This window comes from Phocoena sinus, chromosome 17 (assembly GCF_008692025.1).
Source record: "Phocoena sinus isolate mPhoSin1 chromosome 17, mPhoSin1.pri, whole genome shotgun sequence".
Classification (NCBI taxonomy): Eukaryota; Metazoa; Chordata; class Mammalia; order Artiodactyla; family Phocoenidae; genus Phocoena; species Phocoena sinus.
The window spans coordinates 65,449-81,651 of record NC_045779.1 but is presented as its reverse complement, the minus strand read 5'-3'; the positions used below and the strand labels follow the sequence as shown (position 1 = coordinate 81,651).

The 16,203-nt window shown below is 40.4% G+C and overlaps 1 protein-coding gene and 1 pseudogene across 6 annotated transcripts in view; both read right to left on the bottom strand.

Moving 5' to 3' along the window:
* The window catches only part of SPIDR (scaffold protein involved in DNA repair), a 344,503-nt gene that overhangs the window by 293,865 nt on the left and 34,435 nt on the right, over nt 1-16,203 (bottom strand). For all 6 annotated transcript variants that reach the window (XM_032609379.1, XM_032609381.1, XM_032609382.1 and 3 more), the window contains exons 2-5: nt 9,739-9,897; nt 9,040-9,106; nt 2,439-2,618; nt 11-168 (exon numbers count right to left, since the gene is read on the bottom strand). In XM_032609379.1, the coding sequence (XP_032465270.1) occupies nt 11-168; nt 2,439-2,618; nt 9,040-9,106; nt 9,739-9,897 (564 nt within the window). The remainder of the gene's footprint in view (nt 1-10; nt 169-2,438; nt 2,619-9,039; nt 9,107-9,738; nt 9,898-16,203) is intronic.
* Nucleotides 10,077-10,687, bottom strand: LOC116742155 (annotated as a pseudogene).

The window sequence follows — 16,203 nt, the reverse complement described above, 5'->3', positions numbered from 1 at the left end:
TCGTTCTTACCTTAGGAAGTTCAGGCAGCGTCTCTGGAGGTGTCAAAGAACGACTGCTTGTACAAGAAGCATGGTCAGATATTTCCACCACACTCTCACGGTCTTCAAATTCATCACATGGATCTTCCCTGTCACTGTCAATCTCCCAGTCAATAACCTGGAGATCATCTAAAAAATACAATTTTAATTTTAAATATCTTTAATGTGTTTGAAATCTATTCTTCCTCAATAGTTTTAAAAGATCCATGTTGTTCAACAGTTTTAAAATATATTAAAAGACAGCAGAAAGTATACTCCTACTCTTATCTATAAACATCCCATTTCTCCCAACTCTTACCCCTACCCCAATTCTCAGGTAACTACTTCTATTAGTTGTTTTTGTATTCTTCTAGAGTTTCTCCAGCATTATTGTTGATATGGAGAAAGTTTTAATGGTCTGGATAGAAGATCAAACCAGAAACAACATTCCCTTAAGCCAAAGCCTAATCCAGAGCAAGGTCCTAACTCTCCTCAATTCTATGAAGGCTGATACAGGTGAGGAAGGTGCAGAAGAAAAGTTTAAAGCTAGCAGAGATTGGTTCATGAGGCTTAAGGAGAGAAGTCATCTCCATGACATAAAAGTGCAAGGTCAAGCAGTGAGTGCTGATGTAGAAGCTGCACCAGGTCATCCAGATGATCTAGCAAAGATAATTCATGATGGTGGTTACACTAAATAACAGATTTTTAATGCAGATGAAACACAGCCTTCTACTAGAAGAAGATGCCACCTAGGACTTTCACAGCTAAAGAGGAGAAATCAGTGCCTGGCTTCAAAGCTACAAAGGACAGGCTGACTGTCTTGTTACGGGCTAAAACAGCTGGTGACTTGAAGTTAAGCCAATGCGCATCGACCATTCTGAAAATCCTAAGGCGCTTAAGAATTACGCTAAATCTACTCTGCCTGTGCTCTATAAACAGAACAAAGTCTGGATGACAGCGCATCTGTTTACAACATAGTTTACTGAATATTTTAAGTCCACTGTTGAGACCTACTCCTCAGAAAAAATGACTCCTCTCAAAATATTAATATTCATCGACAATGCACCTGGTCACCCAAGAGCTCTGATGAAGATGTTGTACAATGGAATGAACGTTGTTTTCATGCCTGCTAACGCAACATCCACTCTGCAGCCCATGGATCAAGGAATAATTTTAACTTTCTAGTCTTATTATTTAAGAAGTTCATTTTGCAAGGCTACAGCTGCTACTGACAGTGATTCCTCTGATGGATCTGGACAAAGTCACCTGCAAACCTTCTGAAAAGGATTCTCCATTCTAGATGCCGTTAAGAACATTCATGATCCATGCATGGGAAAAGATCAAATTGTCCACAGTAACAGGAGTTTGGAAGAAGTGGATCCTGACCCTCATGGATGACTTTGAGGGGTTCAAGACTTCAGTGGAGGAAGGACTGCAGATGTGGTGAAAACAGCAAGAGAAGTAGAACTAGAAGTGGAGCCTGAAGATGGGACTGAATTGCTGCAAGCTCAGGATAAAACTCTTAACAGGTGAGGAGCTGCTGCTTATGGATGTGCAAAGAAAGTGATTTCTGGAGATGGAATCTACTCCTGGTGAAGAGGCTGTGAAGACTGTTGAAATGGCAACGAAGGATTTAGAACATTACAAAAACTTAGTTGATAAAGCAGCAGCAAGGTTTGAGAGGACTGACTTCAATTTTGAAAGAAGTTCTCCTGTGGCTAAAGTGCTATCGAGCAGCACTGCAAGCTCCAGAGAAATTGTTTATGAAAGAGTCGATCGATGCAGCAAACTTCATTGTTGCCTCATTTCAAGAAACTGCCACACCAACTCCAGCCTTCAGTGAGTAGCCATCAACACTGAAGCGAGATCCTCCACCAGCAAAAATACACGACTTGCTGAATGAAGGCTCCGATGATGGTTAGCATTTTTTCTGCAATAAAGTATCTTTTAATTAGGGTACGTGCATTTCTTTTTAGATATAATGCTGCTGCACACTTAATAGACTACAGTAGTACGTAAATATAACTTGTATGTGCACTGCGAACCCAAACATTCATGTGACTCGGTTTGCTGCAACTTTCACTTTATTGCAGTGGTCGGGAACCAAACCTGCAATATCTCTAACGTGTACCTGTACTTTAGAGAACTGGCTTGGTCAAAGAGACCCAAAGTGGAATCCAACCAGTTCTAACATGTTCAAGCTTAAGTTGTTAACTGTAAAAATAATACTGGTAATACTTATCTCTTAGAGTTACTGTGATAAATATTATGAGAAAATGTTTCTAAAAGGCTGGGAGGCTGGGACTCTAATATTTTTAAAAATGCTAAGTATCAATATTAGAAAATGAGTGTAAGTTTCTTCCATTATTAAAATCTAATCTATAACAGAAACTAAATTTCTTACAAAATTATCAATTTACCTTCACTGGCCCCATCTTCTGGAGAGAAAATATTCCTGCTATAAAACCTGCCTATTCTAGAACCATGTCCATTCTCTCTCTGTGATTTAAAAATTGTTTTATCTTCATCTGACAGATCACTTCCACTGGAACTCCATGTTATAGCTGTAAGCCCACTGGTACTCTTAGATGTGGTAGGTTCTGCAAAAGAAAAAGGGAAAATACAAAAATGGCCAATTGATACAGTTACTGATCAAAATGAAGTTTTATACATGTTACTTTGCTGAAGTCACAAATATACAATATTCTGCTGATAGTGAAAGCAATGTCTTATTTCAAATCTTCCGAACTAAAGGTCTATGTACAACCTGGCTAAGATTCTTTGAAGTAAAGCCAAATTACAAGAAGAAAAAGAAGTCAAAATGATTGAGAAAAGTCATAAAAGACAAGGAAAATGACTGGAGCACAAATGAAAACTCAAAAATAACCTTCGAATAATTACAAAACTATAAAACTTCGTAGAATATTTCATCAAGCCATAAGGAAAAACAAAAACACAAAACAGGGCTTCCCTAGTGGCGCAGTGGTTGAGAGTCCACCTGCCGATGCAGGGGACGTGGGTTCGTGCCCTGGTCCGGGAAGATCCCACATGCCGCAGAGCGGCTGGGCCCGTGAGCCATAGCCGCTGAGCCTGCGCGTCCGGAGCCTGTGCTCCGCAGTGGGAGAGGCCACAGCAGTGAGAGGCCCGCGTACCGCAAAAAAAAAAAAAAAAAAAAAAAAAAACCACAAAACAAACCACGCCAATAATTATCTGTAATAGGAATGCTTCTGTGTGCTTCCTTTGCCATACTAGGAGCCCTGGTAACAGCAGTTTGCTTAAAATACTTAACAGCAAACTTTTTTAATTAATTAAACTTATTTTGAGGTCATAGTTGGTTCACATACAGCTGTCAGAAATAACAGAGGGGGCCCTTGTATGCTTCACCCAATCCCTCCAATGGTAACATTATGAAAACCACAGTACAACACAGAATGTCCATACTGATAGTCAAGATAGAGAACTCCATCCCTGTGAGGATAGCTTACACTGCCATCCCTGTGAGGATAACTCCCCTCCCCACCTCAACTCCTAATCCCTAGCAACCAGGAAGCAGTTTTGCACTTCTATAATTCTGTCATTTCAAGAATAATATATAAATGGAATCACCTGTGTTACCTTTTAGGACTGGCTTTTTGTGCTCAGCATTATTCCCTGGACATTCACCAGGCTGTTGTGTATATCACCAGTCACTTTCTTTTTATTACTGAGCAGTGTTCTGTGGTGTGGATGAACCACAGCTTGTTTAATCAGTTACCCTTGAAGGACATCTGTGTTGTTTCCTGTTTGGGGCTATGACAAATGAAGCCACGATGAACACTGTGTACAGCATTTTATGTGACTGTAACTTTCATTCTCCAGGATAAATGTCTAAGGGTGCAACTGTTGGGCTGTATGGTAATTGTGTGTTTGGTCTCGTTAATGAACTGCCAAACTGTTTTCCAGGGCGGCTGTGCCATTTTATAGTCCCACCAGCAATGTGTGACTGATCCAGTTTTTCCACATCAGCAGCAGCACTTGGTGTGGTCACTATATTTTATTTTAGCCATTCTGATAGACAGGAAACCTAGAAGGAACAGGGCGACTCTATCTTGATGGAACCAGAAGTCCAACAGAAAATTTTACTGATTTTGATCAGAAAAGGAATAGGTATCTAATAAAAATCAAATTTTCTATTCCTATTGAGTAGATAGGTGAGTTATAATGCTAAAACCGAAAAAAAAAAAAGAACTCTCTTAGTCACATTTCAATATAGTATAAAGTTAAGAGATTAGATATTATAACTCAAGTTTTACAGAAGAGGAAACAGGCTCAAAAGTTAAATGACTTCATTAAATACCTATTTATATAACACCTCTGATATAGTAAACCTTGAGGAAACAAAAAAAAAAAGAAAGAAAACTCCTGCCCTCAAGGAATGCATGATCTGAAAGGCAACATTAGTTGATCATGAAAAGAAAAATTAAATACTGTATTAGAGATATGTCACAGTATAATGATGATGGCACCGAAAAGGTGGATGCTCCACTTTATGTTGATCAGGAAAGGAAGGTTCACTGACAAAACGATGTCTGGAAAATCAACATTTACAAAGGCACAAAAACATGAAATAATAGTAAACACTTACTGAACACTTACTTTGTTCCATGAACATCTAGAATTACTAAAGTTGTCTATCCTTCAAAATAAAAAATTAAATATAAACTATTCACAATAACCTAAGAACTCATATTGATTTAAAGAGCTAATAAAACTAAGCTGTGTACTTACTTGCCAAAGACATTATCAATCTTTTTCATTATTATGCATCTGGACAAGTAAATCAAAAAAGAAAAAGTAGAATGCTACAGACTGAATGTTTGTGTTCCCCTAAAACTCACATATTGAAGCCAAATCCCAGTGTTATGGTATTAAGAGGTGTGGCCTTTAGGGGGTAATTAGATCATGAGGGTGGAGCCCTCATGAATGGAATTAGTGCCCTACAAAAGAAGCCCCAGAGAGATCCCCAGCCTCTTCTACCCTATGAGGATACAGCAGGGAGGTGCTATGAACCAGGAAGCGAGTCCTCACCAGACACTAAATCAATGTCCTGACTTTCTGCCTCTAGAACTGTGAGAAATAAATTTCTTTTGTTTATAAGCCACCCAGTCTACTGTATTTTTCTTATATACAATAGCAGCCTGAATGGACTAAGACAGGAAGTTATCACTATTTTCAGATTATATAATGAATTCATAAACCTATAAATTATAGGCACCTAACTGTATAATTTATATAGTTAACCTCTACCAGGAATTTATTACTCAGTAATTCATTTTATTTGCTAAAAAGGGGTTTGCCCTTGAAATCAAGGCTCATTCTAACGAAATTCCAGGAACAACATCAGCCAGACTATGAGAATAGTTACCATGTATTTATAAACATTTCTGGGTGACCAATGTGTGCTAGGCACTATGCTAGGACTTGGTGTTATAGGCTGAATTGTGTCCCCCCAAAACTCATTCATATGTTAAAATTCTAACCCCCAGCATCTAAGAATGTGAACTTATTTGAAGATAGGGTCTAAAGTGATATTATTAGTGTGGGCCCTAATCTAATATGACACCTGTCCTTGCAAAAAGGAGAAATTTGAACAAAGAACCATACATGCAGAGAGCGAAAACACAGTAAAGAGACACTTGGAGAAGACAGCCACCTACAAGTCAAGGAAAGAAGCCTGGAGCACATCCTAGAAGGAAGCAACCCTGCCAATACCTTCACTTTAGACTTCTAGCCTCCACAACTGCAAGATAAGAAGTTTTTGTTGTTAAAAACATCCAGTTTGGGGCTTCCCTGGTGGCGCAGTGGTTGAGAGTCCGCCTGCCGATGCAGGGGGCACGGGTTCGTTCCCCAGTCCGGGAAGATCCCACATGCCGCGGAGCGGCTGGGCCCGTGAGCCATGGCCGCTGAGCCTGTGCTCCGCAACAGGAGACGCCACAACAGTGAGAGGCCCGCGTACTGCAAAAAAAAAACCCCCAAAAACAAGCAAACAAAAAAACCCACCCAGTTTGTAGCATTTTATTATGGCAGCCCTAGCCATATCCTAGCCCTAGCCACCTAGGATATAAAGATGAGCAATAGAGGAGGGTCTGCCCTGAAAAACCTCTATGGTCCAACAGGGAGAAAAGCACATCAAGAAATAATAATTTAAAAATTTACTAATGCGGGACTTCCCTGGTGGTTCAGTGGTAAAGAATCTGCCTTCCAATGCAGGGGATGCAGGTTTGATCCCTGGCTGGGGAACTAAGATTCCCACATGCCGTGGGGCAACTAAACCCACGTGCCACAACCACTGAGCTCGCGGACCTCAATGAGAAAGCCTGCGTGCCGCAAACTACAGAGCCCACACGCCACACTGCAGAGAAGCCCACGTGCCACAACTAAGACCTGATGCAGCCAAAAAAGATATAATAATAAAAAAATACAGAATTTTTTTAAGAAATGGGAAGACCTGACTAGACATTTTTTTAAATAATAATAATAAATACATACATAAAAATTTACTAATGCTTCTCAAGGAGATTTCTGACTCCATAACGAATAAATATTTTGAGAACATATTTTGCAGGGTATTTCAAGAAAAAAAATAAACACTATCTTTTTATTACATAGCTTCATTTTGCTTGGTAAATACACTTTTTTAAAGTTTTGGCTTTTAAAGAAAATCACTAACTACAAAGGTTCCAGCCTCTTTTCATTTCAAGTTTTTACCTTCTTCCACGTCCCTCAAACCTTCTGGCAAGATCCTTTGCCAACATTCATTTGCTCACTTCTCTCATCCCTTCCCTTCTCCTCCATTTCCTCCCCCTTCCTTCTCTGGTTCTCAGTGCCTTACAGGTAAGGAAATAGAGATGTGGAAACAAGGAAATGGAGTCTCCCCCTTTTTTGCACGCTTTGCAAAAGTATGTTCCCCCACTTCTGCTTCCCAGCTCTCATAAAAATATTACTTCCACATCCTAGAAGTTTTGTTAATAGCCTGTCTTAAACTAATATGTTAGAAGTTACTGTTTTTAAAATGAACCAGTTCTAGGAAATGCCTCGAGTCCCCTTTTCTATCAATTTCTATTTGTAAGCTTCTGTTAAGTTATTAACAATACTTTCTGTTCTTAACAACCTGCTTATGCTGTAAATAAATTAATTATACATGGATACAAGCTCTTTCAGCCCATGAGAATCTACTGATCATTCCACAGAATAGAAAGCACAGCAGAGTAGGTTTTAGGTTGAATACATTGGCATGGGAAATCATCTCAAAAGATCCTTTTGAAATTAAATACAAGGTAGCAGCTTATTTAATATTCCTCTCTCCCCAAGTTAAATTTGACTACACCAATTTTAAGTCTCCAAAAAAAGATAGAAGCCACATCTGTAAAAGAAAATAGCTGACCCTTGAACAACACAGGTTTGAACTGCACAGATCCTTACACACAGATTTTTTTCGATAAATATGCACTACGGTACGGCACGACCCGCAGTAGGTTGAATCCGCTGATGCAGAACTGCGGACAAGGAAAGCTGACTGTAAAGTTAGTTACAGGCGTATTTCTGACTGTGTGGAGGGTCAGCGCCCCAGCCCCCCATGTCAGTCATTCAAGGATCAACTATACTATTCTCTCCATACGTTATGACAGTTTAGAAATCAGAATTAAATTGATCTTTGAAAATCACAACATTCAGCACTAATAATATTAAAAATTAAATTCTGTAGAGCCATCAGAAGACTATGGTATTTTATAATACAGCATTTTATGAATCAAAAAAATTAGGGGAATTTTATTCTTCAATTGCATAAAAAGAACCCCCTTAAGTGCTCGCGAAGTAATAATACAGCTTAAAGCGTTTAGTCTCTTATTCACAGAAAGCCTCCCCACGCCGCAGGACTCCGAGCAGGCTCTCCCACTCTGCCATCAAACATAGCAATTGCTGCCATTAAGCACCTACTAAGTGTAAACCTTTGAACTAGGCGTTTTGATCATTATTTTTTTTAAACTCACAATAACGCAATGAGATACACAATTCTTAGGCCTATTTTCCAGATGCAGAAACTGAGGCTCAGCATGTTTAGCTTGCTATCTCAAGACCCCACACTCAAGATACAGTCAGGCCACTTCAGGGTCAGATGAGATCCCTGAAGTCTCAAGCCCTCATCCTTCCTGCCCAGAGGGTAACTGAGTGTAGCAGCAGAACCAGTGGCCTCCCTGATATCCACTCCCTCTTCTTCCTTACTAACAAAATCCCAATTTTCTTTGAGCAGCAACATACATGTTTAAAAATCCTTAATTTCACTGATGTCCCTTTAGTGGAGGTGACCCTATGTAAGAGGCTCTGGCCAAGGCAGAGGTCCTAGGGAGAGTACTCCTTCTCAGAGGAAAAGTTCATTTGGAGAAAATCCTCCAAGCCTATACTTTTCCTGAGAATTGAGCCTGGAGAATTCAGCCTCTACCTCACGACTGCAAAAACAAACCCTACACTAAGGCAGCAGAACTCAAAATGAGTCTGGCCCCCTGTCCTTCTTGTTGCAGGGGATAAATTCAACCCATCTCTTCAAACACTCCAATACAACTTCCTACTATCTGTAACTGAAAGCCTTCCCTAACTAATTTGCCAAGTAAGAATTTCATTGACTAAGTAGTATAGTCCTTATATCATAGATCATAACTTTATTTCCCAAATCAGATTCTTTTTAAAACTCTGGAGCTATGAACCTGAGCTTGCCTACTGGGCTCTGTTGATAACAGTGAACCCAGGAAAGAGACAAAAAATTTTAATAATTACCTACATGACACAGAAAAAATGGGGTGGATGGTGACAAAGATGAGAGATTTTTTCAAAAAAATACCTTTTTACATTGTTTGGGTGTTTTCTTAACCATGAATATATAGTCTACCCAAACTACATAAACATCTTTTTAAAAGGAAGCAAATAAATCAAAGGAGGATACATTAGCCTTATACCTCTTCTGCCAAGAAATCAACAAAATATTACCTGTCTTGGGTCCAGAGGATAATTCAAGGTGTTTTTCTGTAGTAGTCGTCTTTTCAGCTGTTAATGACTGCAGGCAGATAATGATAACAATAATGATAATTAGTGATGATGTAGCAGTTTATGTGACAAGGGCTAAAAACCAACATTACATAAAATATTCAAGAACTTACACTACACCCCTTTAACATATTCCTCTGTTTTCCTTTATTTACCAACAAGTAGTCCCAAAGCAAATACTTACAGTGCATTTCTGTATTTTTCCAGAATCTAAACAGAGAGCTATCTAACCTTTAGTGGTGAGTACTCCTTCTTATGCTGAGTACTTCAAAGTTACCACATACACCAAAATTAACCAGAATATCTCGCTGCCATTAGATTCTAAATATGTAAGCATTTCATAAATACTTCTTTTGAAGAGCAGGATGCTCAACAGTTTCATCTTCTGAGAACATTTTCAGTATGTATCCTTCACTTACAAAGAAGTACAAAGGTTCTGCATGACAGAAAGAGGTGAATACTGCTATGCCACAATTTTTAAGGAATTCAAGGATGAGGAGAAAAAAGTAACACACCAATTACAGTGTTCTGAAAGAAAATAAGGAAGGGAATTCCGAAGAAATATAATTACAGTGGCCTGAACTCTCAGGAATCTCAGATTTGCCCTTCAGCATTTCAGGGAAAAAAATATTATGACTTTACCAGTAGAGTCTCAGGAGTCTCCTGAAATCCTTCTCCACACCTGAGCCATGCTTCAGAGAGGGAAGCTTCTGCCCCCACGGTCCTGAGACCTGCTCGTCTGCACTGCAGTGGACTCTCTCCTGGAAAGGATGGGTATTCTACATCCCAATTTCTTTTTCTCTGTAGAAATGGTTTTCAAAGAAAAAAAATCAGTGAAATCAACTTCACTAAATATACAGTAACACGGTGGAAGCCCAGAAATGGCATCGGTGGCAGCATAGTTTTTATTTTAAGTATAATTTCCATTTTATTGTATTTTCAAAGAACAGTATTTCTTCAGTCTTTCAGGACTTAGCTCCTTACATGGGCTTTGGTGCAGGCTGTGGGGCAGCACCCCCAGATCTAAAACAAGGTGACGATGTTTAGTCCTTCCAGACTTTCTGAGAATGATTTCTGACTACCTTGCAGTGAATGGCACAACTCGTGCAGTTATGTACTTTCACATACAGTCTGGGAAGCACACACGCATCGAAAACACTGGCTTCAGAAATGTCCCTGATGGGCTTCCCTGGTGGCGCAGTGGTTGAGAGTCCGCCTGCCGATGCAGGGGACACGGGTTCGTGCCCCGGTCCGGGAAGATCCCACATGCCGCGGAGCGGCTGGGCCCGTGAGCCATGGCCGCTGAGCCTGTGTGTCCGGAGCCTGTGCTCCGCAACGGGAGAGGCCACAACAGTGAGAGGCCCACGTACCACAAAAAAAAAAATAAAAAAAAAAAAAATAATAAAATAAAAATTAAAAAAAAAAAAAAAAGAAATGTCCCTGAAAGCTTCGGCCTCTACTATGTTCCAAATGACGAATTTCTTAACAGCCTTGTCCTTGGGCACACGTCGCGAACAGTTGTGCAGCGAACAGGCTGCACATGTCTGTGGCCCTTTTAGGCATGACCATTGTTCCTTCTTTTCTTGGTCATCCTGGAAGTGAGAAGGCGAGAGAGGACTGGCAGAGTTTTTAAACGTCTCTGAACCCCCACAGAAAGAGAGAGTCACGAGATAGCGAAACCACAAGCACGTGGACAACACAACTAGACAACAAACTCCAAAATACAAGCGTGTGAGGACAAACAATGAACACTCGAAAGTTCTGCATGGTATCATATCTGAGAGGAAAGAAGCTGAGAGAAGCATGGGAGCAAAGGAGGACTGAGCACAGACATCTGGTGTTCACCAGGAAGGGGAGCAGGCAGCCTGAGAATGCACCAGAAATAGAAAGGGCAAGGGATCCACCCTAGAAGACCCAAAGGAGCCAAGGAGTTTATATCCAGGAACAGTGACAACACTGACTTCTTTCCTCAAGCTATTTTGTTTTGTTTTTTTTAAACGTCTATGACAGACAAATACTCACTTTGTAAGTTTTTAAATTTGCAATTTAAGGAAAATTTTATATTTGCATTGGGAATCAAATTAAGGTCAACTACTATGAGCTGACCACCTAATCAGAAATAAAATCCCTCATCCAGTGCCATTGTAGTTTAAAAAAATAAATTAAGATTAAAATATACCATTAAAACTTTCTTAACTAGGAAGAAGGGAACAAATTCATAAAAATAAATTCAGCCATAACATAGATGGTATTTTAATACTTAACAGGTCTAAGCATGTTCCTTCTCATGCAGAAATTCCTATGGTGGGGCAGGACTGCAAGAGGAAGAGGCATCTATCCTCAAGAAGGTGCTACCCTCCACAGACACCTGTCAGGATTCAGTTACCTGACAGCTCTGAGAAAGCTCACTTAGTTATCTAGACAGTAAAGAAACTGGAAATATCATTTGGCCTACTCAGAGTCCACACACACACACACACACACACACACACACACACACACACACACACACGTATATATTTTTATCTCCAGAATACCTCTTTAATACATTAAATCAGCCCAGGTCAGCTCTTTAACCAAGTGGGTGATACCAGGGATGGGACAGGGAAGGACAAAATGAGCCTGAAATATCTTGAGCCAGAGAGTGAGAAAGTGCCTAAGGAATAATGAGAACATGTAAAAAGGACACATAAGCCTGAATGAAGGGGCTCTCACTGGCCAAATGTGGGACATTCCAGCATCAAATAAATAATGACAGTAAAGGATTATAACCTACTGAATAAAACAAGAGTGTAAGTCTACATTGATATAAACAAATAAATAAATGACGGATTTACAAAATTATCAATGAATGCTAAAACTAGTGGGTAAAAGTTTGAGGATGAAGAGGATATATACATGATCGCAAAATGACTCCCCTCAAATTACTTACTAATTCCAAAGGGAAAAACAGTAACTTTACAGTGGAGAAACCCGTCAGACACCATCTTAATCAAGTCATGAATACTGATGTAAACCAGCATCAAATGCTTCTTAATATGAGGCAACAACCAGAATACAGGACAACCTCCACAGTATTACTACCAAAAATGCATACCCTAAATCTAAACAGAGAAAATATCAGACAAGCCCACAGTAACTGGCCTATACACCTCAACAATGGCAAGGTCAAGAAACACAAAGAAAGTCTGAGGAACTATCCCAGATTAATGCAGGGCTAAAGAGGCATGAAAAGAAAATGAACATATGATCCTGGACTGGATCTTGGACCAGGGAAAACAGATCATTATTAGGCAACTGATAAAATTTGAGCATATACGACTGATCAGATAACAGTATTTCATCAATTTTTAATTTCCTAGTTTTGTAATTATACTATGCGTATGTAAGAGCTGTCCTTAACCTAGGAAATAAACATTTTGGGGTACAGGTTCACTATGTCTCTCAATTACTCTGAAATAGTACAGAAAAAAAGTAGATATACACATGTAGAGAAAGAGAAACAGACAGAGAGACCAATAATAACAAATTGGTGAATCAGAATAAAGGGTTACTGTACTAGTTTCCTAGGGTTTGACATAACCAGTTACCACAAACTCAGTGGCTTGAGACAACAAATTTATTCTCACAATTCTAGAGGCTTCAAGTCCAAAAATGAACGTGTCAGTCCCTCTGGGGGCTCTAGGGAAGAATCTTTCCTTGCCTCTTTCTAGTTTCTGGTGGCTCTAAGCAATCCTTGGCATTCCTTGGCTTGTAGCTGCATCACGCCAATCTCCACCTCCATCATCACATGGTATTCTCTCCTGTGTGTATCTCTGTGCATCCTCTCCTCTTCTTATAAGGACACCAGTCACTGGATTTAGGGCCCACCCTAATGCAGTATGACTTCATAGAAACTAATTACATCTTCCAACACCCATCTCCAAATAAGGTCATGTTCTGAAGTTCCGGCTGGACATGAATTTTGCAGGGGACACTATTAACCCACTTATAGTTCCACTAGAAAGAACCTCATTATGTTATTCTTGCAAGTTTCCTGTAAGTTTGAAATTTTGTCAAAATAAAAAGTTATCCCGACCCTCCCCCCCTCACACACACACACAATAACTATATAAGCCCAGGTTGAGGCCAGGAAGAAGAATAGGAAACAAATACAGTCAATTCTCATTATTCAAAGTAGTTAATGTTCTACAAAGTTGCCAAAAACAACGAATTGTCAGATACTGAACCACTGCTCCTCGGGGAATACAGCATAGTTCCTGTCAATATGAAACTTTACTTTTTGTGTGTTTCTGTTTAAAGACACCTTATTTAATATATATAGCTTATTCATTAACATTGAACTCATGGCTAACAGCACTATGACTTATGCCTGAACAAAGCTTATCTAACACACATACTTTCTCCATAATGCACATCACAGATGTCCTGCGCTTAGGAACACTAGACAGCACTTCAGCACTATGTTTGGGGGCCATTTTAAACAGTGACATCACCAACACAAAGCACAAAAATATGAAAAACGTGGCACTAAAAAGACCAAGAAAAGGGCCCTTGTTTAGAGTGTGAGAGCTAGAACAAGTAGACAGAGTGGGGCCTTGGACCTCGGTTGGAAACACGGGTGTCAGGTGACTCAAAATTTTCCCTGCTCTACATATGCCTGCAAATGACTATAAAAGCACCAAGAGCACTGATTTGGGGATTACAAATAAATCTGAGCAAGTAGGCGATTTCATAAATGCAGAATCTTTGAAAAATGAGGATTGACTGTACTTTGAATAGACCATACTTCAGAAAAAAGCAACCAATTAAAACACAAAAAGGTTAAACTCTGCTTTACTGCTTTACTATCCACATCAGCCCCTCAGAGACCACTTTTCCTTCTTATTGGTGCTCCGCTCAATTTTTCATTTCTCAAGTACACCATGCTTATGTATTTTATTTACTCATTTTGAAACTTTACTCCCTATAAAACCAAATGCATTCCACTATACATTTGTGGGATACTTCCCTTGGAAAGAAGTGAAAATTTCTAAATATTGTTTTGGATATCATGTAATAAATTTGGGGAACAAATCTGATATCTAACAATCCAAAAAGGAAGTTTCCTTGGGTATCTGAATAATATATGTATCCCAATGGCTCTAGCCACATACTTGAAGGATGTCAACGCTTTTTCACCCAGAAATTGAACTACATTAAGCAGAGACAATGACTCCGTGGCTCTCAAATCTGCTCCTGTCAAATATGAGGAACAGATGTAAAGTTTTAACCACATCAGCTAGTCGGCAGGCGCTGTGATGCTCAGAGCCTGTCCTATCAAGTTAATTGCACATTTGTTTTTTCCTTCTCTCTGGCAACAGAACGTTTCTCAGGCCTGTCACTCACTGCTTTGGTTGCATCTGACTTATCCTTTGCTTCTCTGGATTTCATCCATACTCAGATTCTTTAGGGACCAGAACCCTCTAACTTAACATAAAAGACAGAATTCTAATGTCCTCATCTTCAGTCTGTCAGTAAACATGTACTGAGTGCCCACTGCAGGCAGACACTCTGCCAGGCCCCAGGGATACAAGACGAGCAAGAAAGACTCTGCCCTCCAGCAGCTCAGGCAGTGGCAACAGAGACCCTCCCACAAATTCACTGATGCGAGGGCCTGAGCCCAAGTTCTGATACCTACTATCCTGGCCTTCAACAGCACTCTTCAGCCTCCCCTTCTGCTTCCCCAGCCAATCTGTTCTACTCCCCTTGCTGCTGCCAGGTGGAGCATTTCCAACACCACACCTGCACCCACGGAACTCTTTGCCAGAAATCACCTCTCCTCTTCCTTTAGCCTCTCCAACTCTGCCACGGATCCCGGATCATCTTTTCCATGAAATATCCCTCAATGCCTCCACTTAATCCCTCCCTCTGGGACAACAGCCTGTCTCCTGCCCCATCTACTCCTTTCCCTAGAATAAGAGCTCCTGAGGGCAGGAGTCTCATGCCTCTTCATCTTATACCCAGTGCACAGCACTCCCCACTGAGGTACTCACTAAATGACTCTTGAATGAATATGCAAATTTCTTGACTACTACCACACCTGTCACAAAATCTAAAGTATCTAAAGTAAATAAGTCAGTAAGTATAAACCTAAGGGTAAACACAGCCCTTAAGCTGTGTTAAACTCATTTCCATTTCATCTACTTACCCTTATAAACATTACCTCTGCCACAGCTCTCTAGAACATGTGTATTTCTCTCTCCACAGTGTTTACTCAGCCACAGAGCAGGTGCTTACAGGGCGACTTCACTACTCAGCCTTCTCATCCATCCACATTTCTAGTGACAAAACACACTCCCACCACCACAGTTTTGGGCGCCCAACCTGGCCAAGGATAATCATAGGACATCAGCCTGGCCATAGTAACTGGTCCAGGGATGCCATGGGACCCAAGTTGAGGCAGTCAGAGGCCCTCTCCAGGACTTTTCTAACTGGGGCTACTGGAGAAGAGTCTCTTCTTCCCAACTTGGCCAAGGGTGTGACCCCAAAGCAGTGAGCCACCTTGTCCCATATAATATGAAGAAACCTGAGAAAGAAAGAAGAGGCACAAATCATGCTCCAGGCTGTAAGTCAGGTCCCTGAGCTGCCCAGGTGCCCAGATGCTGTCAACTGCAAGCCAACCCATCAATCTTCTGTGCCTCTGTCCAGCTGAAGTTGGCCTTCAATCACCAGCTACTGAAAGAGCTGGACCACAATACTCAGTAAATATTCGTACTGAGCTGAAACGATTCACTGAGCCCTCTGAAGGTATACAGCTAAAGACAGTTTCCATCTTCAAAGACCGTGGGTTCTAAGGATATAATTAGAGTGGAGGAAGAAACAGACCAAAATTGGGCTAATGAGCTCAAAAACAGATTGAGAGAATGTTTCCTGGAGAAAGCTGTCTTGGACTTGAACAAAGGAAGAAATGTACTTGGGTGATGGCTACCCATAGATCCTCAATTTCCCAGGCTAGTCCTAATTCCAAATGTCCTGAGTTATTATCCTCCTCAAGCTTAGAAACATCCAGGAAATTCCACAAGCAGCACACAAATCCTTTCAGCTCCCATCTTCAAGCTGTGCTGT